General features: G+C 54.7%; 3 protein-coding genes across 3 annotated transcripts; all 3 read right to left on the bottom strand.

Annotated features, from left to right (window-relative positions):
• Positions 1 to 217: 217 nt before the first annotated feature.
• XYLT2 (xylosyltransferase 2) lies at positions 218 to 12,910 on the bottom strand. Its single transcript, XM_059864213.1, has 11 exons — positions 12,735 to 12,910; positions 7,411 to 7,882; positions 6,772 to 6,947; positions 6,261 to 6,463; positions 5,793 to 5,873; positions 5,426 to 5,642; positions 4,844 to 5,020; positions 3,739 to 4,001; positions 3,436 to 3,631; positions 2,717 to 3,050; positions 218 to 2,351 (listed from the first exon to the last, which is right to left on the bottom strand). The coding sequence occupies exons 1-11, from the start codon at positions 12,885 to 12,887 to the stop codon at positions 2,029 to 2,031; spliced, it is 2,595 nt and encodes an 864-aa protein (XP_059720196.1). The 5' UTR covers positions 12,888 to 12,910; the 3' UTR covers positions 218 to 2,028.
• Positions 12,911 to 15,602: 2,692 nt separating this feature from the next.
• LOC132336759 (CMRF35-like molecule 8) lies at positions 15,603 to 20,101 on the bottom strand. The gene is made up of 7 exons (XM_059864578.1): positions 19,909 to 20,101; positions 19,465 to 19,809; positions 18,583 to 18,718; positions 17,530 to 17,633; positions 16,940 to 17,013; positions 16,232 to 16,366; positions 15,603 to 15,946 (listed from the first exon to the last, which is right to left on the bottom strand). The coding sequence occupies exons 1-7, from the start codon at positions 20,084 to 20,086 to the stop codon at positions 15,812 to 15,814; spliced, it is 1,107 nt and encodes a 368-aa protein (XP_059720561.1). The 5' UTR covers positions 20,087 to 20,101; the 3' UTR covers positions 15,603 to 15,811.
• A 45-nt stretch (positions 20,102 to 20,146) lies between these two features.
• Positions 20,147 to 21,031, bottom strand: LOC132336838 (CMRF35-like molecule 9). Its single transcript, XM_059864734.1, is given in 4 exon segments — positions 20,147 to 20,422; positions 20,425 to 20,726; positions 20,777 to 20,882; positions 20,992 to 21,031. Coding segments are annotated over 4 exon segments (618 nt in total). The 3' UTR covers positions 20,147 to 20,252.
• Positions 21,032 to 26,290: the final 5,259 nt, after the last annotated feature.

Here is a 26,290-nt window from a genome sequence, read left to right as displayed (position 1 = left end):
GGCTCCGTGTCACTGCCGAGCTCTCACTCTCCAGCCGTAGGCGTTGAAAACCCCAAGCCTGATTTTGGGTTACACATCACCCGTCTGAGGAAGGCGATCCTGCCCCACCACACTCAGAGACACTGTCCTGGTGCCCAGGAGGGATTTACACTCTCGCCGGGTACGACCAAACTTCCCCCACCCATTCCATACCACCACAAAAACCGACACACCAAACTGTAGAGATAGAGATGTTATTTGTGGTAATGTTGCATATTTAAGACAACTTTACATAATGGTTCTGACACACAGTTTTGGCATCCTCCAGTGTGTGGCCTTCCTCCCCCCACATTCCTCCACTGCCCCAAAGCGCCCCAGGCAGAAGTGGGTACAGGACAGAGGGGCTGAGTGCCAGCAGGTACTTGCCCTCACACACAGAGGTCTCAGTCCCCTCCATTTTACAGTACACACCTTGCAACACCCACATCCTCAGATTTGGAGACTGGGAGTGTCAGACCTGCTGGGCAGAGAGAGCTGGGACATTGGAGAAAAGTTAGGATGGCAGGGGAGAAAAGTTAGGATCCATGGAGACAGCAAAACCCCACCAGCTCCTGGACCCTGCTTTGAACAGAGGGTTGGACCAGATGGGCTCCAAATTGTCCCCAGCTGTGAAGTGTCTTCCCAGGATGAAACCAAACCCAGACTTCTCCGGGCAGCATCAGTCTTGGAGAGAAGAACATTAGAGGCAAACCCCAAGGACATCCTGCAGGCACTGCAGGGAAGGGGGATGCTTCACTGCAACCCTTCCCAAGAGGAGGTGGCGCCTATTCCTTCTGGAGCAGTGGGAAGCAGAAACAGCAGAGGGAGGATGGGGCTGGCCGGACCTCATCTCGCTGCTTTGCTTTTTGCCCAGGGAAGCACAGTGGGTCCCGAAAGCTTCTGCCAACATGGGAGAAGAGAAAAAGTCGGGTCAAGGAGCTGTGGCACAGGGCAGCCCTCCAGGCACGGCTCATCCGCAGCAGGACATCGGCCCTGTGGATGATATTTTGGCAGGGGATCAGGGCGTCCTTTTGCTGAAGTGGATACAGAAGTGGCAGGGTCTACAGCACAGCTTGTCAGACCTGAACCACACACTGAGCACTCCCTGCTCACTGCTGCACAACACACCAGGGTTCCAGACATTTGGCACAGTTGGGCAGCTGCCCCACAATCTGGGGGCAGCCCTGCCTCAAGGCCAACAGGTTACAGGTCCCCAGCAGCCCTCAGCAGGAAATGGGCAAACAGCAAAACAATAACAATAATAATAATAAAAAAGGATGTAAACGACCCAGAACCCTATCCTGTAGCACCAGGACACCCAAGGGAACAAGGTATGTTACAGTCTGAGGGGAAATGGAGACACAGGGACTTCCCGACCAATGCGGGGTCTCGTCTCTATTGCACTTTGCATCATATATTTCTATATATATATTTATAAAAATACAAACTAAAGGGCTGTGGTGGAAAGGATGAGATGTAAACCCTAAGCCAGCAGCAGCTCTGTGCACACGGCAGGTTTTGACTCATTCTGCTTCTCCCTATCCCTAATCCCTCATCAGCCCACCAGGGCAGCAGCCAGCAACAAGGGCCCATCCTGCCAAGTTCTAGTCTGCAGCTGGGCAGGATGCTGAGCTGGTCAAGAGCGTGCCCACTCACCAGCAATCCCTCCCTCCCACATCACCCTTTCCTGATGCTCCAAGGCGTGGAGTAACAAACACACAGCTTTTCCCAGGTGCCTGCCATGCCCCCACAGGGATGGGCACTCCAGCACACTCTCCCTGGCCAGCAAGGGCTCATTCCTGCAGAGATGGGTAAGACCCACCTCATGCCTCTCCCTCCTCCCAAAATACTCCACAGGAGAAGGTTTTCCCCTGTCTGGAGGTTCCCATTTTCTCTTCCTTGAGTGACTACAGTGCAAATGGCACAGGGTGATGTGGTCCAGAGAGAGCCCCCAAATCAGAAACGGAGGATGCTCCCTGCTCCCAAGGCTGCCCCCTCTGGCTGCTCCTGCTACCTCAGCCGCCCGTCAGGTTTGACAGGCCCCAGTTCTGATTTGGGGTCTGGGGAGAGGGAGCTCCAGGAGGTTTTGCTGCAGGTCTCCAGGGAAGTGCAGGCAGAGGGGCTGCTGACACAGACATTAGCTGCGGACCAGAAGGCGCCGATGGCAGCATCCACCCAGTCCTCCAGCTCCTTGCCCGTCAGCCGTGCCTTCTGCACTGCATCCTCCTCTACCACCTTGGAGCGCGGCAGGTTGAGGATCCCGCCCAGGCCCTGGAAGTTCTGGTCCATGTACTCATTGTGGGGGGGGCCACCATGCAGCCAGTTGCTGTCGTCTGGGAAGGAAAGGGAGAAAAAAGAGAGGGGATGAGCAGTGCAGCAACATTCTGGCACCCTGCAGGTCCTACCCCCAACTCAAGTTGGGGTACAGCACCCCATTCCTTTGCAACCCCAGCTCCCATCCAGCACAAGGAAAAGGATGCTGGTGCAGGAAGGATCTGACTGAAAAGGGCCAATGGGCTCTCTACAGCCGCCAAGAGGATAGCTCAGTCTAAGGATTCACATGGGCAAGGGGCACCAGTGGAAGATTGGCTCCAGCCTGGTCATCAGCTGCAGCCTAGGGGCCAACACAGGGGGGTTGCATTTGGACTGCCCACAGGGACACCCTCCCATCCAGCCCCAAACTCCAGAGCATCCTCACCTTTCCTGAGAGGCTGCTTGCGATTGAAGGTCTGAGGCACCACCAGGAACTGGTTCTCCCCCAGAGGCTCCCAGAACTGGAGGAGGCGGATGGTCCAGATGCCAGGGCGCAGGGGGTGGTTGAGGGGGGGCTTGTACTGGGTGAACTCTGCCTCAGCATCCACCGTGATGTCGTAGGAGGCAGCAATGACAGAGGTGGGGTCAATCCACACCACCGTGGCCGTCAGGTTGGGGCCCCGTGACCACTTCTGCATAGCCACCGGTTCATCAAAAGGCCCCATCAAGCCTCCAAAATTGCGGAAGAGTCTTTCCTTGGGGTCCCACTCTGTGCCCACCTGGAGGGAAAGGAAGCAAAAGCAGTGGGACACTGGGCAAGGAGACACTCAGCTGAGGTTCTGTGTTTCACCTCCCCGATACAGAGAACACATAAACTTTAGCATCCAAAGCAAAGGACACTCCATGGATTACACACCAGAACTAATTCAGCTGTGCAAGGCCTCCTGCAGCTGCATGCACTGGATCTCACCTGCCTCTGAAAGATCCCCTGAAGGCCTTCACCAACGATCAGCTCCTCACAAATAAACCAAACTTCCAGATAAAGGTTTATTTTCAGACACAGTGTCAGCTCTGTGTCCCTTCTGTCCCCATGGCAAGCAAGTGGGGCAGAGGAGGAATGGCAGCACAGTGTGGGAAAGCCAGGGAGCAAAGTGCCACATTTACCTCTAGGTTTTGCAAGCGGTTTGCCTGCCCTCCATGACTGGACAGCTTCAGAGCTCCTTGGGGCATCATCCACACCTCCAAGGATTCTGTCTGACCAGTTGCCAAATTTTGTACTTCCTGCATCACCAGGTAACCCTGGAAACGGTCGTCATAGAAATATAAGTGTACACTGGAGGGGAAGCCTCGAGGCTCAAATCTGGAGAGATAAACAGAGAGGTTGCATATCTGAGCATAAGCATACTTCCAGCACAAGATAAAGGCCTCCATTTGGAGCCTGGGTTGAGACCACAGAAAATACCCCACCTGCAGAGTTTGTCAGCCTTGGCTGCTGGTGTGGATGAGGCTTTGTGGAGCCCCAGCCTGGAGAAGGCTGTATAGAAGGTGAGGGTGACATCGGTGAGACCGCTGAGCCCATCAACACGGTCATAGACATTTTCCCAGTAGGCCTTGAGGGCCGGGGTGTTGGCGGGGTAGCTGCCATAGAGGTGAGTGTCCAGGATCTCCAGCACCTCCTGATTCACCGTTGACTCAAACTTGCGGGCAAAGAAGGTGGGTCTGGAGAGTTGCTGGAAGAGCACAGGCATTTCTAACAATGTTGGGGGCACCCAGTCTGCCCTCCCACTCCAGCAGGATCCATCCTACCCACTTTGAAGGCACAGGCTAAGGAGCAGCACAGCACAGCCAGCCTGAATGTGGGATCCTCTATGACAGGATCAGTGGGAGAACACCAACAGTTACTGGGAATGCAGATGGGTCCCCATCTCTCCCACCACCTCCCCCTTTCTGTGCCCAGAACTAGCCATGTGTCATCCAGCTCCTTTGCTGCAATCTTTACTCTGACGAGCCCCCACCCACCAGAGCCACTGCTGAGCCCTGCATTAGCTCTGGCCAAGTGGCACAGCCTGCAGGAACAGTGTCTTGGGCTCTGCAAGCCTAGAACTGCTGGAAAATCCTGCCACAACTGCTCTTTTCAGGGCTGGCTCTATCTCCCCCAAGCCTGTGTTCAGGCCACATCCCCACGCACTGAGAGCATGGAGAGACGTTTCATCACAAGGCATTTTGACCTGCCAAAGAAACAGCACTTTGAATGGGTTGTACTAAAAAGGTATTTCCCTCAAGTGATACATTTGCAGGGAAAGAGCAGGAAAACAGGAGAGAAAGTCTAGGAATAGGAACAATGCTGCAAGCAGAACCCTGGCTGCAGGGCAGGACAGTCAGGATATTCCTACTGCCTCTTTACAGACACATCTACACTGAGCCCCACTGGGGAACCTGATCATGCTCCAGTCTCTTGTGGGGACACGCACAGCAGCTGGCACTGCAGCCTGGGGTGCCTGCAGGACAGCCCAGAGAGAAGACGACAGGGAGGAGGGGAAAGAGCAGGAAGAGAAAGGAGGATCTTTTTCACCTGTAGCCGAAGGAAGTCCTGGGGTTTGAAGTCATTTGGGGAGCACCCGCACCAGTCGACTATGTGTTTATATTGGCACTTACAGCCCAGCTTCCGGTTCCAGTTGGTCACTCGGAGGTTGTTATCGACCAGCGTCTCACAGGCGTGGCTGTTCTCCAGGACCGTGTGGAAGAAGGACTGTGCAAGGCAGAAAAGGGGCAGCACACCCAGTGGGATGGAGGATAGGTGGTTAATGGAGATCCCCACATACAGAGGAGAAGGGCAGACCTCAACTGCTACTGAACAGAAGCTTCCCCATTCCCAGTAGAGGGCAACACTTAAGGGACCAGGCTTGCATCAGTCCTCATCTGGCCCAGAGGGTGACTGGACCTAAAGCTGGCTTGTATGTAAGCATGACCCCTGACCTATCTGCTCCTCTCTTCCCTCTTTCATACCTAAGTCTGGAAAAGGGGAGGCACAAAACTGCCTGAACAGAACCAGCAACACCCTTTGCAGGTACTCAGAGAAGGGATGAAGTGGGAAAGATATGTGTTAAGCACAGTGGGAAGAAAATCTGTCCTGTGGCCCACAGCCAGCACCCACCTCAGCTGGCAGGAGTGTGTAGGTGTAGAACTGGCGCAGCTGGGACACCAGCTGGTCCTCAGCATAGACCACATATTCCACAAAGCTGCGTGTCAGCGAGAACCAGTCAGAGCCCCCGTCCACCACGATGCCCTCGGGGATGTGGCGTTCGCCCAGCCGCCACATGTGGGAGTCACACTCATGGAACAAGCGGTCCAGGCCCTGCTTCTTGATAAACCTGGGCATGGGGATGAGGAGTTAGGAGTGTCAACCACCTTGCTAAGTACAGATGCAGAACATCCCCTCCCTTCCACAGCTGTTTCAGTTCTTTTCTGAAATCCCTTCTTTTTTGTTCCTCCAGTTCAGCTCAGCCTCTAGCTGAGATTACCTGGCGTTGTCTCGGCCATGTGACTTCAGGAAGTTCTTATCTCGGTATTTGGACAGGAACATCACCAGTTCATCATTGGTCCTGAGGTGGAAATCAGGAATCATTAATGCTCCTGGGGTGAAGCAGCCCAGTAAACACTCATTCTGCAAGAGCCATTAGAAACAAAAGAGACACAAGAGACACAAGAAACCCAAAGACACAGACACAGCCCCTGCTGTCCCATGCTTCACATGCATATTCTCCTGCAATACCCAGACCACAGGAAAAAACAGCTTCAGAGGTACTTGCTGGGCTCCTCTGCATAGAGAGGTCCAGCCTGGCCCCAGAGCATCATCACCAGCACATGGGTGCAATTCCCAAACCCATCTCCCTCAGCTCCCTGCTCCTCCCTGCCCCTCCCAAGGCTTCTGCAGCATCACACAGCCCCAGCACCTCCAGCCCCCTCCCCTGCCCCAGTAAGGCACTCACCTTGTGGGGTAATCAGTGGCACTCAGATTGATGAAGAAGTCCCAGGGCCACTCAGACAGTTCCAGCAGGTCCTTCATGCTACGCAGGTACATCTTCAGCAAACTGGCACCTCCCCAAATGGTCACCATGCGCCAGGGTGTCACACGGATGTTGGGGTAGTGCCGGGCCAGCTCCACAGCCTCGCGATGGAGGTAGTTGGAGCGCTGCCAGGGAACATGGCTCACCCTCAGCAAGGAGCACATCCTCCAAGGGCCCTGTTTTCCTTGCCACCCGGAGTCAGCCCTTGTAGCAGCCTCCACAAGGAGAGAAACATCAAACAGGGCAGGGGGGATAGATCCTGCTTCCCTGGGGTTGCAGAAGTAGCAGCAGAGAGGCACAGCTCCACAGCAGCGAGGACTAACCATATCCAACCACTTTCCTCAATCACCACCACCCGTTTCAGCTCTGCTCCCTCTTCCAGGGACCGATGGAGTACTTTTAGCACCCACTCCCCCTCACCCCTGCCACACACCTTGTCAACGTGGATGTAGAAGAAGTGCTGCTGGTGGTATACGGCCTTGATGAGCCGCTTCAGCTGGCGGATGGCCCTGCCATGCACCACCAGCATGTAGGCAATGCGCACAGGTTTGCTGGGAGGACCCTGCTGCAGCCGGCCTTCGTCCCACTGGATCACAGGGCTGACCTTGCCTACATGGGGAGGGAGAGGGGTGTCAGCCACTCCCATCCTTGGTATCTACAACCTGGAGCTCCTGAGCAAGGCAGGGGACAGCAGGGAAGCACTCAGCCTCAGGTAAACCCCAAAATGGCTGCAGTGCCAAGGCATGGCGGCACATGCAGCCCCTTGGGTTACACTGATGGGGGATTGTGGGAAAGGGGGTGTCCTCCCCTGGTGCCTCAAAGCAGAAAATGCAGCTGGGCCTGGCTATGACCCCTGCAGAACTCCAGAATGGGATAAACAGCCCAACTTAAGAAGGCTGCCACAACTTTGACTGGATTTTGACAGAGGCAGAGGTAATCTGGGAATCAGTGGCAGACTGAGGCTGCTGTTTGCCAGGTGGGACAGTTTGGTGACATAAGGAAGGTGGCCTACCAGCCTCCCTGCGATATTCCCAATGCCCAGGGTGACCAGGAGCACCCCAGCAGGACTCACCTGAGAGCTGGCAGTGGCGAGGCACAGACTGGGGCATGAGGCTGCCAGCCCGGTGCAGACACACCACGTTGGCAATCTCCTGTTGGCACTGTTTGCTGCTGGCCCGGGCCAGCGCTGACAGGGCATCTTTGCCCGTGATTTCACACTTGGGGGTGAAACTGTTCTCAGTGGGCTGGGGAGCCCCCTCCACGCTGCCTGTGTCACCCTGCTGGAAGATGGCCAGCTGGGCCTCCCCACGCAGCTCTGTCAGGTTCCTGTGGCTGGAGGAATCCAGCATGGCCGGCAGCCTCCATCCTGGTTTGTGCCTGGCCGTGATGGCTCTCACCACCTTGGACACCATGGCCCCGGGGCTGTCCAGCCGGCCCCGCCATCGGCCATGCTTGCGGCTGGCGCTGCTCCGGTGCCCAGCAGAGCTGTCCGAGTCCTTGGAGCCATCGCTGCTCTCGGGAAACCCAGCTTTTTTCTGCCGCTCCTGTTTCAGGTTCATGTGGATGCAGAAGAGAGGACAGACAGCATTAACTCGGGCCTGCTTCTCCCTAGATCTGTCAGCATGCTCCTCAGAGCATCCATTCCCAGTCCCCACAGCGCTCAATGCTGCAGCATGACAGGTGCTCCAGGAGCAACCACTGTGCAGCACAGGACATTACATAGCCCCTTCATCACCCAAAATCCCAGACTAAGATCCGACAGCAGCCCCCTGCCTATGCCCCCATCATGAGGATAGCCAGACAGTCTCACTCTCTGTGGTTGGGCTGCAGACTAAATGGACAAAGTGGGTTGTGTCTGCACCAGCCACCCTCTGACGTCTGCCCACCTGCAGGGACATCCTTGATGCTGGAGATGAGCACGGGGCTGTACTTGCTGGTGATGGTTATTTCATTGTGAGATTATTGGACCAACTCTTCTCTGCTATGACCATGCTGCGAACCCAAGCCCAGCACAGGAAGAGTCCCAGGCAGCCACAGCTGTGCTCTCTGGGCTGAAAGCACTGGACAGGAATAGACCAAGGCCCTGCCCATGCACCCCTCCCTGGACCCTGGCTCCCCATGCTGGGCTGGGGCAGGCACTGCCATCATCACCTTCCCTAGAAATCCACTCACAAACCCTCCACTGGACCCAAGCAGATGTGTAAAGGGAGCACTTAATTATGCTTCGTTACCTCTGCCAGGCTGGCTGGACAGCAGAGACAGTCAGCCCTGGGGAGAGCAGGGAGCTGGGAAGTTTGGATGCTGCTCTTGTGGGAAAGAATTTTCCCAGTGAGTGTACCCGTGGTGTCAGGGCCATGTGCTCCAGCCCACTGAAGGCATGCCCGGATGACAGGCAGGCAGCTGCCTGCTCCAGCACAACCTCCCAGGGCTGTTTCACAGCACCCCCAAACTCTGACTGCCCAGCAGTTGTGCCAGGCACCACGAGGAGCTGTAAGGAACAACCAGGGTTACTCCTGAGCAGCGGCATCTCACAGGATGGACACATGCCTCACAAGGACAGCAGGACTGAACTAGCCCCTGGCACAAGACTCCCCTGAGGGTGTAGCTGCTGGGAAGGTCACAGCCAGGAGAAAGCACAGAGTGAAAAGGCTGGAAAGCATTTGGTGTGATCTGCCCATTTCAGAGTCCCCAGACTACCCATGCTGTGCTGGCACAGTCATGGCCAAAGTACTGCTTAAATCCCAAAGGGTTGGTTCAGCAGGGATCAGCCAAGCCTGCCTCCACCCCGACAGGCGTCACAGGCAGCCCAAGACAGGCAGTGAAACCTTCATTAGTCACCATGCAGGACCATCTGCCCCAGAGCCAGAAACCTGTTTTCCTCACAGAGCATCACAGGAGAGGGCAGCCGGAAAGCCACAAGTGAGGAGAGAGTATCTTCCATGTTCCTGCAGGAAGAGACTTGCTGATCCCACTCACATCTTGCACTCCCCAACACACCTGACTGTGGGGACACCCCCTATTCAACACCCACCCATGGTTACAGTCCTGCTCATCCGCCTGGAAGGAGCCCTGTTCCCAGCTCAGGAGAATGCCTGGCTGCCTTTCCCAGTAGGGAAGTTGTTAGAAGCACTGCCAGCCCTTCCAGAGCTGCCAGCCAAGGAACTCAAGGGTTTTCAATTATTGCAACACAGCAGAGTGATCCCTCCACCCCAGCCTGGCAGGGAATGGCTCCAGCCACATTGTTCTGCTGTATTTAAGACCTGTGTGGGACAGTCAGTGAGGCTCCCCATCGCCTCGCTCTGACACACAGATGACTCCAGGCACCAGCCAGAGCTCATTTAGAATCACAGAATCATTTAGGTTAGAAACACTCGCCAAGATCACCCAACTGTTAAACCCCTGTCAAAGCCACCACTAAAACATGTCCCCAAGTGCCACATCTACCCATCTTTTAGATACCTCCAGAGTCTGTGACTCCACCACTTCCTCATCTAGCCTGTTCAAGGGCTTCACAGCCCTTTTGGTGACAAAGTTTTTGCTAATATCCCACCTAAACCACCCTGGTATAACTTGAGGCCATTTCCTCTTGTCCTATTGCTTGTTACTGGAGAGACTTGTCCTGTTCTGCCTCCCCCAATGTGACACTGCTACCCTAGAGTGAAACAGAGCCATGGGTCATGCATCTACCTGCACCTCACCCCTTGCACGGGTCCCACTGTGCCACTGGGAGGAGTAGAGCTAACAGCACCTGGTTTCTGCAGGATTCCCTCTCTGGCTGTCTAACTGGTTTCTGCCACATACCAGCATCCATCAGACAAAACCAGCACCAAAATGCTCCAAAGTCATCAGGATAATCCCAAGTTAACATGGCTGGAGTAAGTCCCCTAAAAACAAACTCTTTGGCAGGAAAAGTAACTATCAAGGAACCTCTTCTCCAGAAGAAAAGACATTTCATAGGAAGCTTCTCTTGCGGCCACAGCACACAGAGGATACCAACACACAAGCCCCAGAGAGGTGCCACCTTCTGCCTAGACAAAGACAGGAGACTAAGTGGCTAAAACATTGCAGTGACAGATTCTCTTCTCCACCCACAAGGAAACTTCATGGTTTGAGTTTTACTGGTGCCAACTCCACCACGGACTAAGAGCTTCAGGAAGCTTGTGTGCTCATTCAGGAGCTGTGGGTATCACAATGACAGAGGCAGGATCGCTCTGGTTTCTCAGGTTCCCACTTGTGTGGGGAGACACTCATGCTGATCACAGCAGGAGTGGGAATTTCCTCTCTCATCCATCAGTCTGGATAGGGATTGTGTTGTTTGATCCTGATGGAACAAGATTAATTTGGTTTCCAGGAGTAAACACAGTGCTGACTTTGGCAGATGGAGACAGATCCAAATACTCCTGGTCTGCACTCCATAAAGAATCTGCTTGGTAAACACAGGGCACCTTGCAGGACCCAAAACAGGGCTTTGGAAGAGAACTGATAGATCCAAGAAGCACAGCCAGCTCCACAGCACTTCCAGGACTTGAGTGTCTCTTTCTTTCTCCACAGCCAGTCACAGCCTATTCATGGTGGAGATGAGCTTTGTCCATTAGTGGGAAGGAGCTATTTACTATGGCAATTAAAAAATCCCAAACTTCCACAAATCCTTTCCCTGCAAGGTCAGACTCTCCTGGGACTCTTCCTCTGGCTTTACCAGAAACGCCCTTAGGGAAATGGTGTCTCCTCTAGGTCTGGCCAAAATCAGATGGCAGGATGGCACAGAAACCAAGAGCTTTGCATTTTATAAGAATTAAAGGTGAAATGGACTTTTCCCAGGCTGTCTGTGAAGCTAAGGATGGTTCTTGTCTTTTCCAAAGAGGCTTGTCAATTCCCAGGACTGCTGGTGGTGAACCAACTCCTCTCCAGGAAAGGGGACCCATGGCCAAACCTGTTCAGCTGCCCAGCTCAGTTCTGGGATGAGACATGGGGAAACCAGGCAAGGACCAAGGCAGAATGAGCCAACCCAGGAGGCTGTGAAGGGCAGGAGCAGAGAACAGCAGACAAACAGTGCAGGATGGTACAGAGGGAAGGAGAAGCCAGGATGGGTGAAATAATTTGATCAAGGTTACAGAACAGATAAAGGAGCAGTTGGGCACTCCCTGGTGCCAGATCAGTCTGCTCTCATGCTTCCAGTGCCTCCAGATCATGATCCTCTCCTTGCCGCATTCATTCTCTGGTGCTGTGTTGGTGATGGGCACATGGCAGGACATGAGGGGGCTCATGGCCATTTCCTGTGGCCCAGGAGGAGGCCTAAGGCTGGGAATTCACCTCCTGAATGAGTGGTGTCACTCCAGAGACCTTCCCCACTGCAAGGGGCTGCCTCATTCCCCTTCTCACCTCTTTGCTCTCAAGGAAAGCCTTCTAGACCATGAGATCACCCTCCACATCAGGGAGGCAATAGGTCCACACAGCCACTGGTCCACACAGACATAGCAGACCTGGACACAGTCTGGGCAGTTCCCAACAAATAAATCCAAATTAACAACCCACAGGTGGGAGCTTTGTTTGAAGGTGGCAGCAATGTGTTTCATCAGCCTGGGTCCTCTTTGATACCTTCTCTGTGCCTGACCTAGGGCAAACTCCTTCAGCAGACCATGCCTCAGTTTCCCCACACTCACAAGAAAGAAGTAATGCATTTGGCCTTAGCAGGGCGTTCTGGTATAAAGACATCAGTGACTCCAAAAGGTCCTTGTACTCTCTCACTTCACAGGAATGAATACCTCTCACCAGAACAGCTACACAGGAGCTGACACAAAACTGCCAGCTCTCTGAACTCCATGTTTTTTGATTAGGGGGTCCCTGATCCCAGTTTCCCCAAACCCCAAGTGCAAGATCCCCATCAAGCCCCCCACACTCCCCACTCTATGTCAGACCCGAAACAAACCCCCTGGGCCACAAGCTCCCCTTCTTCAGGTGCTGTGACCCTGCACCGCTGCAGCCAGGAGCCCCCAGGCAACCTCCCGCTGCCCACCCCACCGCCAACACCTTCAGCAGCCGGAGGCTGCAGGACCCCCCCACCCCAGGAAGCCCATCCTGGGTCTGGGCCCTGCCAACCCCACAGAGCCAAGGGGACACTCACTACCCTCAGGGCACTGTCCCTCCCAAGGGCTCCCCCACGAAAGCCCCCTGCCAGCACCCATCGCCCTCCCATGACCCCCCAGGCCCTCGGCCCACCTCGAGCCCCTCAGGCCTCCTCGGTCTCCCGCGTCGTCCTCAGCACCCTCACGGCCCCCCACAGCCCTTTTATCGCTCTCCTTCAGCACGGCCCACACCCCCTCCCCACCGTCCCCCCGGCAGGCCCCGGCCGCCCCTCTCCCTCTCTCCCTCCCTTCCTCCCTCCCTCCCGCGGCACACCTCGGCCAGGCCCTCCTCATCGAGGCCGGCGGAGCTCCAGAGGACGAGCCCCTGGAGCAGGAGGATGGCGAGAGCCGTGGCGGCCGCCAGCCGATAGCGCCGCACTAGCTTCCGCGCCCGTCCGCCGGCCACCATCGCCCCGCCGGCCACCATGGCCCGCCGCGCCGCCGCGACAGCTGCGCATGCGCGGGCATGGAGGGGCGGGGCTAGGGTTGCGATGTGGGCGGGGCACACGGCGGGGGCGGGGACTGTGAGAGACTGTGAGCGCGTAAATGCGAGGAAATGAATGTGTGAGCTAATTAATGTGAGTAAATGTGAGTGAATGAATGTGTGTGAGCTAATTAATGTGAGTAAATGTGAGTGAATGAATGTGTGTGAGCTAATTAATGTGAGTAAATGTGAGAGTGAATGAATGCGAGTGTGAGCGAATTAATGTGTGAGTGAATGAGGGTGAATGTGAGTGTGTTAAAGAAGTGAATGAATGTCTGTGGGTGTGCAAATGAATGTGTGAATGTGAGTGTGCAAATGAATGTGTGGGTGTGTGAATGAATTTGAGTGTGAGCATGTAAGTGAATGTGTGAGTGTGAATGAATGGGAGGCAATGTGAGTGTGAATGAGTGTGAGCGAATATGAGTGAATGTGTGTGGGACTGTGAGTGATGTGAGTGTGCACTGGGGTGCACATATGGTTGTGTGTGGCCACCTGTGCACTGCTGTGTGTACCTGTGCCACTGGTGTCAACCCCCCTGCCATGGCAGGGACGCCTTCCACTACCCCAGGTTCCTCCAAGCCCTGTCCAACCTGGCCTTGGACACTTCCAGGGATGGGGCAGCCACAGCTTTTCTGGGCACCCTGTGCCAGGGCCTCCCCACCCTCCCAGGGAACAATGCCTTCTCAATATTCCATCTAACCCTGCCTTCTGGCACTGTGAAACCATTCCCCTTGTCCTGTCACTCTGGGCCCTTGTTCTAAGTCACCCTCCAGCTCCCTCGGACCCCCTTTAGGCACTTGAGGGGCCTTTAGGGGCTCTGAGGTCTCCTTGGAGCCTTCTCTTCTCCAGGCTGAACAACCCCAGCTCTCTCAGCCTTTTTCCTGTGAAAGCTCATGGGGGGTGGGGGAAGTATTTCAACACAAGAAATAGGAAGCAGTGGCTGGGTGGCGATAGCAGCTCCTGGGCGTTCCATGACCTCCTGTGAGCTTTGTGAGCAGATTCTGTTGATAAAGCCAAGGGAACACTGCAGCCTCAATGCCTCTGAGGGTTTTAAGAGGAAGAGCTTTAGATAACAGGGGCCTCCCCAGGCTGCAGAAGGGTTCTGAGCAGCCTGCTGAGCTCTAGGAGGACCTCCCCTTTGATAGCAGCAATTTAGACCATGCCTCAAGAGCTGAGAGCAACAAGATTGCATCAGCATCTCCACACCAGCAGGAAAAGGCTCCCTACCTAGAATTCTTTAGGCTGCAAAAGACCCCTAAGAACATCAAGACCATCCATTTACCCAGCACCACCAAGGCCACCACTAAACCATGTCCCCATATGCTACATATACATGTCTTTTAGATCCCTCCAGGGATTGTGACTCTACCACTTCCTTTGCAGCCCTGGAAGAAATTTTCACTAATATCCAATCTAAACCTCCACTGGCACAACTTATAGAGCTGTTTCCCCTTGTGGCACCCTGTTTCCCCTTGTCCAGTTGCTTGTAACCTGAGTGAAGAGACCAACCAGCACTTGACTACTACCTCCTTTCAGGTATTTATAGAGAGTGAGAAGCTTCCACTTCAGCCTCCTCCTGGTTGTGATATAAATCAGCATCCCTGCCCTGAAACCAGACGGGTTGCAAAAAGCTACAGTGCCCAAATTCTCATGGCAAGGGTGAATTCACCTCTTTGTGCAAAACCACTTGCATTGGAACCACGTAAGAGCTCAGGTTTTCTGCTCCCAGCCCATCACAAAAGGAGACCCATCCCTATGGCCTGTTTTTTGTGGGAGTGGATTGATAAATTGCCTGGCACTGGGCTGGAAAAGAGTGAACACTCATGGGGGAGGGCACCAGCATGCCAGGGGCAAGACTACATGGACTGTTCCAGGAAGGAGTGATGCTGCAGCAGCTGATGGTGGGGCTGTGGGTTTGTGCTGGAGGTCCAAGAGTCCTTGTGCTTAAAGATCTGAGTTCTCACACTGCTGGGCACCAGCAAGGGCCTGGACCTGCTTTCAGGGGGACACTCTGCAACAAACCCTTTAGCAGGTGGGAACCTGCTGTACAAACACAGTCACACACCACGGCCGATGCTGTCAGATTATTTGTGTCACTGATAAAGCAGCAACAGTTCACACAGAAAGTATTTAGTGGGTGCCAGAAAAAAAGTTATCAGCAAAGCAGAGAAGAGCAAGGTGATGGTTACAGCCCATCTGTGTGCTCCTAGGCTGGGAGTCCTTGGGAGTGGTGGGAGAGAAGGAGCAAGAGCAAACTACCCTGTGGCGTGTGGTACCAGGCATTAGGGGAGATGCCATTTCTGCACCAAGATCCTGATATACCTCACCCTCCACATGAGCACCCCATGCAAATGCTCTTGGATATAACATTTCCCACTGTCCTGGTTCCCAGAAGCTGCCAGCTGGCATTAGCATGAAAAAATGTCAGTCTGAGGTGAACAGTGGGTTTGGGAGCCTCAGCCCACATGAGCAACGCAGCCAAAGGAGCAAGTGGGATGAGTGATGAGCAAAGGGAGCCAGCTCACCCACCTGCCCAGCCTCACCTCCCCTGCCCACCTCTCCCACACCCTGCCTGGTGGGTCTCTGACCTGGACTACCCTACTACAAGGGGGAGAGCTTTATTCCCAGCACCACTGCTGTATGGATGAGGACTCCAAATTGCATTTGCAAAGGCAAGACTTTATCTTCAACCCTCTCCGTGCCTCCACACAACCTCATCCTCTCTGATGTTGCCTCAAAGAAACATCCAAGTCTCAGAGAGCAACAGCTCTCCTATCGAGCTGGCTCCTGCCTGAGCAGAACATCAACCCCATGTCCTCTGTGCAAGTCTCATTGGTGCTGCCAGCAGCAGGAGCAGCCCATGGGGCTCATCTACCCCACACCGTGCTGTAGAGCTCTTCGCTGGGACGTGGAGCTGACGGCATGTTGGCATAGATCTGCTCCTGCTGCAGCATGGGCTTCTGCACTCTGGCATATAACGCCTCTCTTTCCTCTTCCAAATGCTGGGAAAGGAGGGAGATAAACAAAAACATCCTTCATAGGGCTGCTCCAGGCAAACACTGTCTGCTGGAACCTCTCTGTGATGTTTTAAGCACCCAGGAGCGGCGACAGTGACCAGAGAGGGAACCCACATTAGCCAGGGTCACTTTGACCCAGGTTTGGCATTTCCCTTTGCAATCCTCTCCTTCCCCACACAGCCCATCCTGCTGCTCATTCTGTCACCTCACCCACCCACTCCAGCTTTCCTCCTGCCGCCTCCAGCTTGGCAGTGCTTGGCATTCTCCTACCTGAGCCCTCTGTCTGACCTCGATGTACTCCACTGGGAGTGTTTCCAGGCGGTGGAAAGCCTCAGCACTGCTGTACTGGCTCTCAGCCGTGCCCGGGCCATGGTCAATGTCCGCATAGTTCAAGGCTTCTGTTCCCTGGTAGAGAAGGATGAGCTCTTACCCTGCTGCCACTCCCTGCCTGCATCCACAAGGGTGGGAATATCTCCCACCCTGCTGCCTGTCCTGATGGGTGCTGAGATGGCTGCAGGGGCACTGGGTGGAAATAAAAATTGAAGCAAGGGCAGGCTCAACATTCCCCAGGGGAATTCTTGTGACACCAGCCCCTCCTCAAGAGCTGGCAGCAAAAAATCAGAAAATACTTTTCAAACAGTAAGCAAGGAGCAGCTACCCTGCAGCACTTCAGGTGTGATTTGCTGCAGGTTCCCAAGGCTGTTTCACCCAGAGAAGTAGCTCCCATGCTTGGAGAGGCTTGGAGAGAAACCTCTCAGATCAATCCTAAATTCCTTTCCCAGGAATACTCTGTGATAGCCACAGAAAGTCCCTGGTTGTGTCTTTCTGTTGGCAAGCAGAGCCCAAAGGATCCCTCCCAGCCTACAGTGCCATGAACCTGGCTGAAAGCAGCAGCTCTGGCAGCTGGGGGTGCAATGTTTCCCCTCTTCATGTGAACTTGGAGCACAGAATCCCAAGAACTCATGAGGTTTTCCTTACTGTATGTGACATGCTGCAAGTCCTGTCCATCTCTATGGCTGCTCCGGAACAGGCTGGATGAAGCATGGATGTGGCTGGACATGAGTGAAAACAGAGGAAAAGAAACATATTGAGAAACTGCACTGCCACTGCAAATCTTGCTATAAAGCAGGACAGGAACTTGACACGCCATGAGCCATACAAACTGGAGCAGTTTTTCAAATAAAGCCAGACACCACATGCCAGCTGGAAATATCCTCTCCTGTCCCTCCCCATCCTTCACACTGACCTTAAACTTTGCATCAAGCCTAGTGTAAGCCTGGCCCATGCAAGTGATGGTGCCCAGACAAACTCAAGCAGATTCTGTGCCCAGCAGCACCCACCCCAAGGGCTGTCATTCCCTGCTCCCAGGGGACGATACACATGGGATGGACCCACTGCTCCCTTGAAGGAACGAGACCTCCTTGGAGGAGGTCTCAATGATGGACTGAGGAACTGGATGGATCAGGAAGGGAACGGGATAGGAAAAAGAAACAGGGAGAAAAGGAAGGGAAGCAGAGCAGGCTCTGTTACAGAAACAGGATGTGTGTGGCACTGACAATTTCACTCACCCTTCTTCTTCCTAGAGAGTATTACTAGAACACCAGCAGCCACTGCAAGCAAAAAAAGGACCACAATGGTGGCTGGAGTGAGGATGTGCTCAACCACGTCCAAGCTGCAAGAAAAAAAGAATGAAGAAGACAATTCATGTTGTCATGCTTCTCAGGATGAACCAGCATGGAGCAGGGTTGCAGGAAGCAGCTGTGGGTGACATTGGAAGTAGCTGTGGCAGTAGAGTGGCAGGGCTTGCCCATCACAGCAGGCATGGGATCAGGCTGTCAGCTGGGCAAGGAGCAGAACAAACCAAAAAGTGCAGAAGCAAAAGGATGCTTGGGTCTGAGAGCCACTGTGCCTTCAATGATTTAAGGACAGATTCCTGCATTTGCTCTGGTTTAACTTCACTCTGTGTTAACCTTGTTTGTAATGGGCAAGCAGGAAAAGTTGGTGAGCTAGCACAACCTTGAGTGTGCTGATGGGGAGTCTCAGCTTTGTCTGCTGATGGCATCACCTCCCACAGGCAGGAGAGAAGGGGGAAACACTCTGGTTTCATGCTTTTTCAACTTTGTCTACCAGGCTGTGTGTAACTACAAAGAACAGGACACTGGGCAGCACTTGGCTTCCCACAGTCTCACTGAGTTTTGGGGAAGGAAATGGGGTCGGTATTGCAGGCAGAAACCACTTCTCCCAGGTGACTACAGGCACTGGAATTACCATCATAGAATTAGGGAATGATTTGGGTCAGAAGGGGCCTTTAAGATTATCCAGTTCCAACCCTCTGCTACAGGAAGGGACACCTTCCACTAGGCCAGGTTGCTCTGAGCCCCATCCAGCCTGGCCTTGAACACTTACAGGGATGGGGCATCCACAACATCTCTGGGCAACCTGTGCCAGGACTTCACTACCCCCAGAGAGAAGAATTTTTCCATGTGGAGTGGTCTCTAAAGGCAAAAACAGGAGGTCTGGATCCTTAAGGGAGGTGTGAAGAGTCTGATGGTTGCAAGGTTCCAGCAGCACTAGAGAACTCATGGAGGAAAGTGGCTGCTGTAGGCAGAGCTGCTACTCACAGTTGAGGGGTGGAGGGATTTGATGTTGATTGCAAAATTTCCCCCTGGGAAATTGTCTGTGTGTGGCCTGTTCCAGAGAGATTGAGACCAGAGGACGTGGTGGTCACGTAGGTCGATGACGGGTGGGTGGAAGGAGCTGTAACAAAAAGAGGAGAGGCATGGTTGATCTCTATGGAGAAAAGTGCTCTGGGTTTTGCAGTGAGTCAGAAGCGACATACGTGCTGTCACAGGAGGAGAAGCTGGGTCCCCTATGCCACATCCAAAGGACACATCTTGAGGTCAGAGTGCTGTAAGACCCCTCCTCTGCCCACAAGGCTTTTCACAGTCTCAGTCCCCCCCCAGAACATGCACAAACCAGATTCACCCTGCAGAAAGGGCTCTGGGCACCCAATGCCCAGTTTAGTATGAGCATAGCAACAGCACATATATATTGTCCTGCTCTGCAGGCTGATCCCTGGCAATGGAGAGGGATGTTTCTGAAGCCCAGGACCTGGTGCCCAGAGGTGCTGTCTGTCCCAAGTGGGAAATGGAGCAGCGCAGTGCAATGAGGAACACCAGTGTTATACAGGAAGGCAAGGAGGGCACAGAAAACGCCAGCAAGAGCTAATAAAGAAGAAAAGCAGGCACAGAGAGCACAGTACACCACAATAATGGGAGATGGCTAAACTGGAGGGGGGCAAAGAAGGGGCACTGGGTAGAACAAAGAAGACAAAATGAGTGGTTGTGGCACCTACTGCATTCTGGTGTCACACCCTGGGGCTGTCCCACGTGCATGGGCACCCATCAGCTCCAAGCTCCCTACACTGCAGCCCCTGCTCCAAGCAGCAGAAGGAGGACACATCGATGCTGCATCAGGGGGCCCTGGAGCCCTCAAGTACTGACCTGAGAGCACGATCACGTCCACATCAGCACTCCTATCAGACAAAAATGCTCTCGTTCGCACCCCACAGCGGAAGGTGCCCGCGTCCTCCTCGGACAGACCATCCACTGTCACCGTGAATGCCCGGTGCGTGCGGTCGTCCCGGATGGAGAAACGGCCCTGCCGCACCTCGGGCTGCGACTCCGAGGTGATGACGATGTCCTTATCACAGGTAAAAATGAACTTTCTACTAGGTATGCACCAGAATTTCGGGAACTTCTCCCAGTCCGGGTGGTACGTGCAGGTGACCGACAGGGAATCCCCCAGGAATCCCCTGACAGTGCCCGGCCCCGTCACTGCCGCGCAGCCTGTGGAGACACACGGAGCCGCGGGAGTGCAGCCGCCGCAGCGGCACCTCCAGCCCGACGGGGCCGCCCCAGCAGTCTGGGGCTCCGGCGCAGCCTTACCTGGCAGCAGAGCCCAGGCGAGCAGAGGCAGGAGCTGCATGGCCGCTGCGGGACACCGGGGCTCAGCGTGCGGCCGCTCCCGGCTGCTCTCGGCGGAGCTCGGCCCGCCCCTGGGGCCGCCCCAGCTACGCGAACACCCCGTTGGAGTGGAGAAGGGGAACCCGAGACTGCTGGGCATTGGGGACCGCCGGGGATACGAAGCGGGGATAATGAGCGAGGTCAGGAAGCCTTTATTGAAGCCGGCGGGAGAAGCAGGAAGGGCCCGGCAGGCTCCCGGTGCCACGGCCCCTGCCAGTCCGGGGGTCGAGCGGCGCCGGGCGGGACCTTGGAGTCCCGGCGGGGGCTTAACGGCCCCGCACGCTGACCCAGAGCACGGCCGCGCTCATGGCCAGCAGAGCCAGCAGCTGCAGCCCGGCGAGCACAGGGAAGTAGCGGAAAGTGCCGCGGGTCCCCTGCGGAGCGTCCGGCGAGAGCGTCGGGATTGCAGCTGCGGAAGAAGGATGGATGCAGCGGTGCCAGACGGGCCCCGTCTTCCTGTCACGCTCAGGGTGAAACATCCTCCCGCAGTGTGGTCCCGGGCCCCCAACGCAGGGGTCACTGTTACTATGAGGAAAACGTGCAAGGACCGACCGGGGGTTATGATAACCTCCACATCAGCGCTCTCATGTAAGGGGAAAAATCCCTTTCGAATCCCACAGCGGAGCGTGCCCGCATCTTTCTTGGCCAGACGCTCCCCAGTCACCGGGAATGCCCGGAGCACGCAGCTGTTCAGGATGGAGAACCGGCCCTGCCTCACCAGGGGCTGCAATTTCACGGTGCTGACGATGTAAGTGGCACAGATGACTCAGTACGTGTACTCGCTTTGCACCAGAATTTCGGCAACGTCTCCCGGCCAGGCTGGTACGTGCAGGTGACCGGCAGGGTTTCCCTCAGGAATCCCTGCACGGTGCCGGGGCCTGTCACTGCCCCGGAGCCTGTAAGGACCCACGGACTCGCGGGAGCGCTGTCGCTGCCCGGACACCTGCCGCTTCTTCTGGTGGCTCCAGCGTGGAGCTCCAGCCCCGGCGCTGCACTCAGCCCTGCCTGGCAGCAGTGCCGAGGCCAGCACCAGCAGGAGCCACATGGATGCGTCGAGGCAGCCCTGCTGCTCCTCTTCATTTTGTTTCTGGGGCTTTGCTTCCTCTTTTGCCTCTGCTACCACCTCCGTTGCTGCTGGAAATCCAGCAGGATCATGGCGTTTCTTGTTTCCTAGAGTTTCAGCTTCTCCAGGTCCCTGAGATTACTTGCTGGGCACTGTCCCCTGTGCCCTCCCGCAGAGTCTCTGCTTTCTTCCTCCAGCCTGGCCCGGCCCCCAATGCCGGGACACAGCCTGCCTCTCACTGCCACACTGCCCAGCCCCTCTGGGCAGGCAGGGCACCCAGAGGGAGAGGTAGCTTAACACAGCAAAGGGACCATCTGAAGCCCAGACAATCCTCCAGGCTGGCCAGTGCTCCTGCACGGCCACCCTGTCAAAGGACAGGGGAATTAAATGGGTAACCCCAGCCCCTTATTACAGTGCAGCTGGACAGGAGCACCCACTTCTCTTGCCTGAAGAGCCCCTCTGTGGCTCAGGAGCCCCATGCTCTGATCAGGTCCCTCCAGGCCTCCCCCTGTGTCCCCAGTCCCTGCAGCTGCTGAGTGGGGGCAGAGTTGTGGAAGGACACCCTTGCCTGGCTATTGCTAAGTTGGAGATGGGCATTTGGTGGAGCAGGGAGAGGTGGCAGAGCTGAGGCTCCTGGGGCTGAGGGCTCCTCTCCCCGTGAGGAAGCTCAGCTGGGCCATGGGGGAGCCTGCACAGCCCCTGTGACCCCATGTCCCCTCCCTCAGCCACAATGCAGCATGTCCCCACACATGGTATGCACAGGTATGTGCATCAGCATTGGCTGCCACAGACATCCCAGGCAGTGCTGGCAGCCGAAGGAAGAAGCAGACAGGCAGACAGACAAGCAGACACGGCTCTGCAGGATACCCAGCCTTTATTGCAAAATTCCGTTGGCAGCTGCAGCTCAACAGACACAGGCTCTGTGCACCCCAAACCCTTCCCTCTGCAGTGCAGGGGCTGCCAGGAGGGGCCGAGGCTTTCCAGGGGCAGAAGTACCCGGAGCCGAGCACCTCCCAGCACAGGACGGCCGTGAGGGGTGGCACGGCCCCAGCAGGGTGGGAGCCAGGGGGGCAGGAGGGCGTCCCTAGGGCTCGGAGGTGTTTGGGTCGGGTGGGCAGCCCCGTGCCCTGGTGCTGCTGGATGCCTCCAAGAGCTGCAGGATCCCCTGGTCACGGCTCCTGTGGGAGCTCAGCACAGGGATGCTGGGCTGCTCTCCCAGTTCTTATGGATTGGGATGATGGCTGTGATGATGGACAGCCATCCAACCCCCTGTACCACTAACCTCTGGCTCTGGAGTGGGCTGCCAGCTTGAGCTGGGCTGCTTTTGTTTGCTTTCTCAAGCAAAAGAGTCTTCTTTTCCTCCCCAAACCACCTTTTTTGGCACAGCTGTGGGATTTTGAGTGACAATGCTGTTTTTCCCCAGAATTAAATGCTTCCACTAAAAGTTTCAAAACCCCAAACACACAAAGCAAAGCTGCTTCCCTGGCTTTCTTCCAATATGCCCCTTGGAAAGAGCAGAAAGCACAAACCTCCAGAATCCCCTTCCCTCTAAATGCCTTGCCATGGCAAGAGGAAGCTCTGGGTTTCCCTTTGGGTCATTAAGTAACTCCTTCCTTCCCAGCTGACTGGTTGTGAGCCAAAACGCTGCAAGTAACACCAAGATCTAAATTCAAAAAGGGGCTGGAGATGGCAAATCTGCTTTGTGCTGAGACACTTCCCACTCCAGCCACCTCATTCTTCCTTGGGGATTCATCCCTGCCACTGCCTGGAAAATCACAGTGCATCCTTCCCACCCTTCCCTTAGAGTGAGAGGAGGACTGGGAGAAGTGGCTTGGAGGTAAAGACTCTGGATGGAATGTGTACAGGGAAGGTGCCTACACAAAGGTATTTGTTGCATGAGAATTTTGAAGGCAGTTCAGTTACCTGAAAGCAGACAGAAGCTCTTCTTCAAAGAGCCACTTTGGTTGAGTTGCTGGGGAATTTTTCAAGCCACATCCATGCTGTGTCATTACTATCACATCACCATCAGATGTGAGGTGTCATTTCCCTATTTCCCAGGTTTGGGTCCTGGGCAGGATGAGCAGCTGCCCAGTGCAGTGCAGGGGCTGGGACCCCCAGAACAGACTGAGGCCACTTTCTCCCCATCATGGCAGTCCCCAGAACTGTTTTATACCCCAGAGAGCTCCTGACTGTGTCAGTGGAAGATCTCCTTCCAACCCCTGAGGATACAGCAGTGATTTACAGCCACCCAACACAAGGACTACAACTCCCACATGGGGTTTTACTTTGATACTTCTCCTCTCACCTGCTGTGTGAGGGGGTCCTGGTTCAGTGGGACACTGGCCAGGGGCTGTCAATTAGGGGTTTGCAAAGGGGATAGCTCCAGCTCAGTGCCTCAGCCCCAAACAAACAGCTGTGTGTGAACATCCTGCTGGAGCGGAAGGTCAAGATGAGAGCAGGCAGGAATGAGGAACCCCAGAGTGCTGACACAGAAGTCTGTCACAGGAGGATCTGCCCAGTTAAAGTGAGTGTCAGTTGGAAGGTGAAACCAGAAAGGGAGTAGAGCAATTCAGGGACAAATCTGTACAACAGAGTGTGATGAGGAATCACTCTGTCCAAAGTGGGGAGAGCCCTGCAGAGAGCCCCTCTGACACCCTCTAGCCGTGGCACGGGTGCTGAGGTGCTTCATAAACCCGGCGGGAATGGATAAACAGGGAAATGGAAGGCACTCTGCTCTGAGCCAGAATCTCTCGAGGGCTGTGGCAGGATCCTGCAAGCCAAGACCTCTCTCTTATGGCAGAAAGAGGACCGGGAAGCACAAGGCAAGGCTGTTCTGTGAGAGAAGAAGCATTGTTGGAATGCTTCTCAGGAATCCCGCTAATGCACCCCGACAGGAGAACATCAATTTGCCTTTTCGTCTGCGCTGCACGCAGGGCTGGAGCGAGCACCCTCGCGTGGCTCGGTGGCCGCAGCAGCGAGCAAAGTGTGTCAGAGCCCCGGCAGCGTCATCGTGATGTGGTGTGGGCACGGCACCGGGCTGAGATGAGCTGACACCTGCCCCCCGGCAACCCCTGCCTGCCCCCGGGCAGCGCTCCCAGTCCCTCCCCTGCAGCAACGGGACACTGCCTGACACCATCAGACGCTGCTTTCGCTCTAGTTCTGCAAGATTATGAATCTGGGTTTACTCTCTGGTGTTGATCCTAAGAAAAAGCCTCAAAGCCTTTCTGAGACAGGTAGTAATTGAATCAGTCAGAGCATGCATCTCCTTGGTTCAGGGCCCAGCAGGAACAGATCTTCCCCAGTTCTCATCCCACTGTATTACCCACCACCACAGCTGAGCCTTTCCAGAGTCCTGTCTTCCCTGGACTTCAATGATATTTTCAATCCCCAATTCTGTTATTTAATCTTGGGCCTTTGAAAAATAATCAGGTCATTTCAGTCTGTTCTTCACAGGCAGATTTAGCAAGTTTGGTAAAATTGTCCTTAGGAAATAAGGCTGAGTATAATATTGTATCTCCTTTAGTGCTGGCAGATTGAACAGGCACTGTCTGATCTCTCTTTCTGCTGCCATCTCAGATACCCAAGATAAGTCTGGGTCATTCCCAGATCTCCCAATTCAGCAAAGCCAGTAAAGGTGGCAAAACATACTCCCTGAATTTGTGGTGGTGGAGGATTTGCTCTGGGCTCTGCCTGAGGCTGGACTTAGCCAGAAAGGGCCAAGGCAGCCAGAAAGGGCCAAGGCAGCGGTTATGCAATGCAAAGAAATTAAGAATCCATACTTGGTGGATTCAAAGGATGAAATTCTGATTCCTGCCCAGCTCATGGGGAAGGAATGACTTCAGCAAGGCTCCAGTTTCCCCCAGATGTGTTGTACAGGCAATCCAGGGAGATACTACAGCAGTTAATAGGGTTGGGCAGCAGAGAACAAGCAGGAGCAGGCCAGGAGGACAGTGAAGCAGAAACTCCCTCCTGAGCTGGATTTAAGTCTTCCACTGTTAGAGCTGTACTTCTCAAGGCAAATACACAAGTAATTAAATTACTGGAGGTACAGTCTGTGAGCAAACACACTAAACAATGGATCTAAATTGCAGGTTTATTTGGAATCACTGCAATTTATAGGTAATTTCCTCTGATTTAATTGCTCTTCATTGATTTCAGCTGGTCAGCACTTGCTTGGGGCTGTAAACTGCTTGCTGGCTGCCAGTAACCTCTGCCGGGTCTGGGGAAGGCTGGTAGAGCAAGTGGTTTGCTCTGGGTGCTGGGGAAATGCATTCCCCAGTGTGTGAAGGGAGGCAGTGATGCAGGTGTTGGGCTGCTGGGCTCTGATAAAGCTGCTGTTATCACTTCTCTATGATGGGTCAGGTCCTCAGCATGATAAAGTGGGATAAAGCCCTTGGAGCAGGGCCAGGGCATGCTGCTGCCTGTGTTTTGCCAGCAATCTGTGTTGTCTCATTAGGCTGCATTACATTTGGAGATATCATGATAAACAGGAGAATTGTCTTCCTGCTGAGTGAGGTTAAACCTGCAGGACTGAGTGTGTCTCTGGTGCAATGCCAGTGCCTGCAGAGGGAATGGGCAACTTGGCTCGGTGAAGCTCTTCAATCCTTTCCTGCTCTCCTTTGTGATTCAGGGGAGTTAACAAAAGTTGTTTGAGCTAAAAAGTCAGAGAATGCTCTCTGAGCCCCAGAGCTTCTCCTGCAGCAGGGACCTGCCAGAAATTCCCATCCAGGGATAAGCAGACCTGGAGCCTCAGACCTAGTGAGATGTTGGGGGCTTACCTTTCTCTTCACCCGCACCTTCCAGGAGAGGTCTGTCTGAGTACCTGCCCAGTTTGGGTGTCCAGGGCAGAGCTGTGCAGTCCCTGCAGCACATCTGGGTCTCTGGGGTCTGTGGGGCCCAGCAGACAGCTTGGGTCAGGTAGTGCTCCTACTCTAGGGCAGGAGAAGAAGGCTGAGCATGCACTCAGGATGGTGGCATGAAATCTCCATCCTCAATGGGCCATGGCAGCACTGGGACATCTGCAGGAAGGATTTTGCAGACAACAATGGGAGTTGGGGAATTTTGACAAGTTCTTGGTGTGTTTAAGAGTTGCCCTGGCTTTGTTGAAGACCCCCTGAGGTCTGCTGCTCTCTTCTTCTTGGCCCTGCATGTGTGGGGTGTGTGCACTATGTTGAACCACTTGCTTATTTTCTGATCCTGACACCAGGGCTTGTGATATCATTTGTTTTTGTGTTGTTGATT

The sequence above is a fragment of the Haemorhous mexicanus genome, chromosome 20, assembly GCF_027477595.1.
Source record: "Haemorhous mexicanus isolate bHaeMex1 chromosome 20, bHaeMex1.pri, whole genome shotgun sequence".
Classification (NCBI taxonomy): Eukaryota; Metazoa; Chordata; class Aves; order Passeriformes; family Fringillidae; genus Haemorhous; species Haemorhous mexicanus.
This window is presented reverse-complemented; position numbering and strand designations above follow the sequence as displayed.

Excerpts from the sequence above, each read along its gene's own strand:
- XYLT2 (XM_059864213.1), bottom strand. The coding sequence starts at position 12,887 with ATGGTGGCCGGCGGGGCGATGGTGGCCGGCGGACGGGCGCGGAAGCTA. Across the intron at positions 6,948-7,410 it reads TCGCCACTGCCAGCTCTCAG|GCAAGGTCAGCCCTGTGATC; the intron begins GTGAGTCCTGCT and ends CTCCCCATGTAG. Across the intron at positions 4,002-4,843 it reads AGGACTTCCTTCGGCTACAG|CAACTCTCCAGACCCACCTT; the intron begins GTGAAAAAGATC and ends GTGCTCTTCCAG.
- LOC132336759 (XM_059864578.1), bottom strand. The coding sequence starts at position 20,086 with ATGCCCAGCAGTCTCGGGTTCCCCTTCTCCACTCCAACGGGGTGTTCG. Across the intron at positions 19,810-19,908 it reads CGCCTGGGCTCTGCTGCCAG|GCTGCGCGGCAGTGACGGGG; the intron begins GTAAGGCTGCGC and ends GTGTCTCCACAG. Across the intron at positions 15,947-16,231 it reads AGGTCAGACAGAGGGCTCAG|CATTTGGAAGAGGAAAGAGA; the intron begins GTAGGAGAATGC and ends CTCCTTTCCCAG.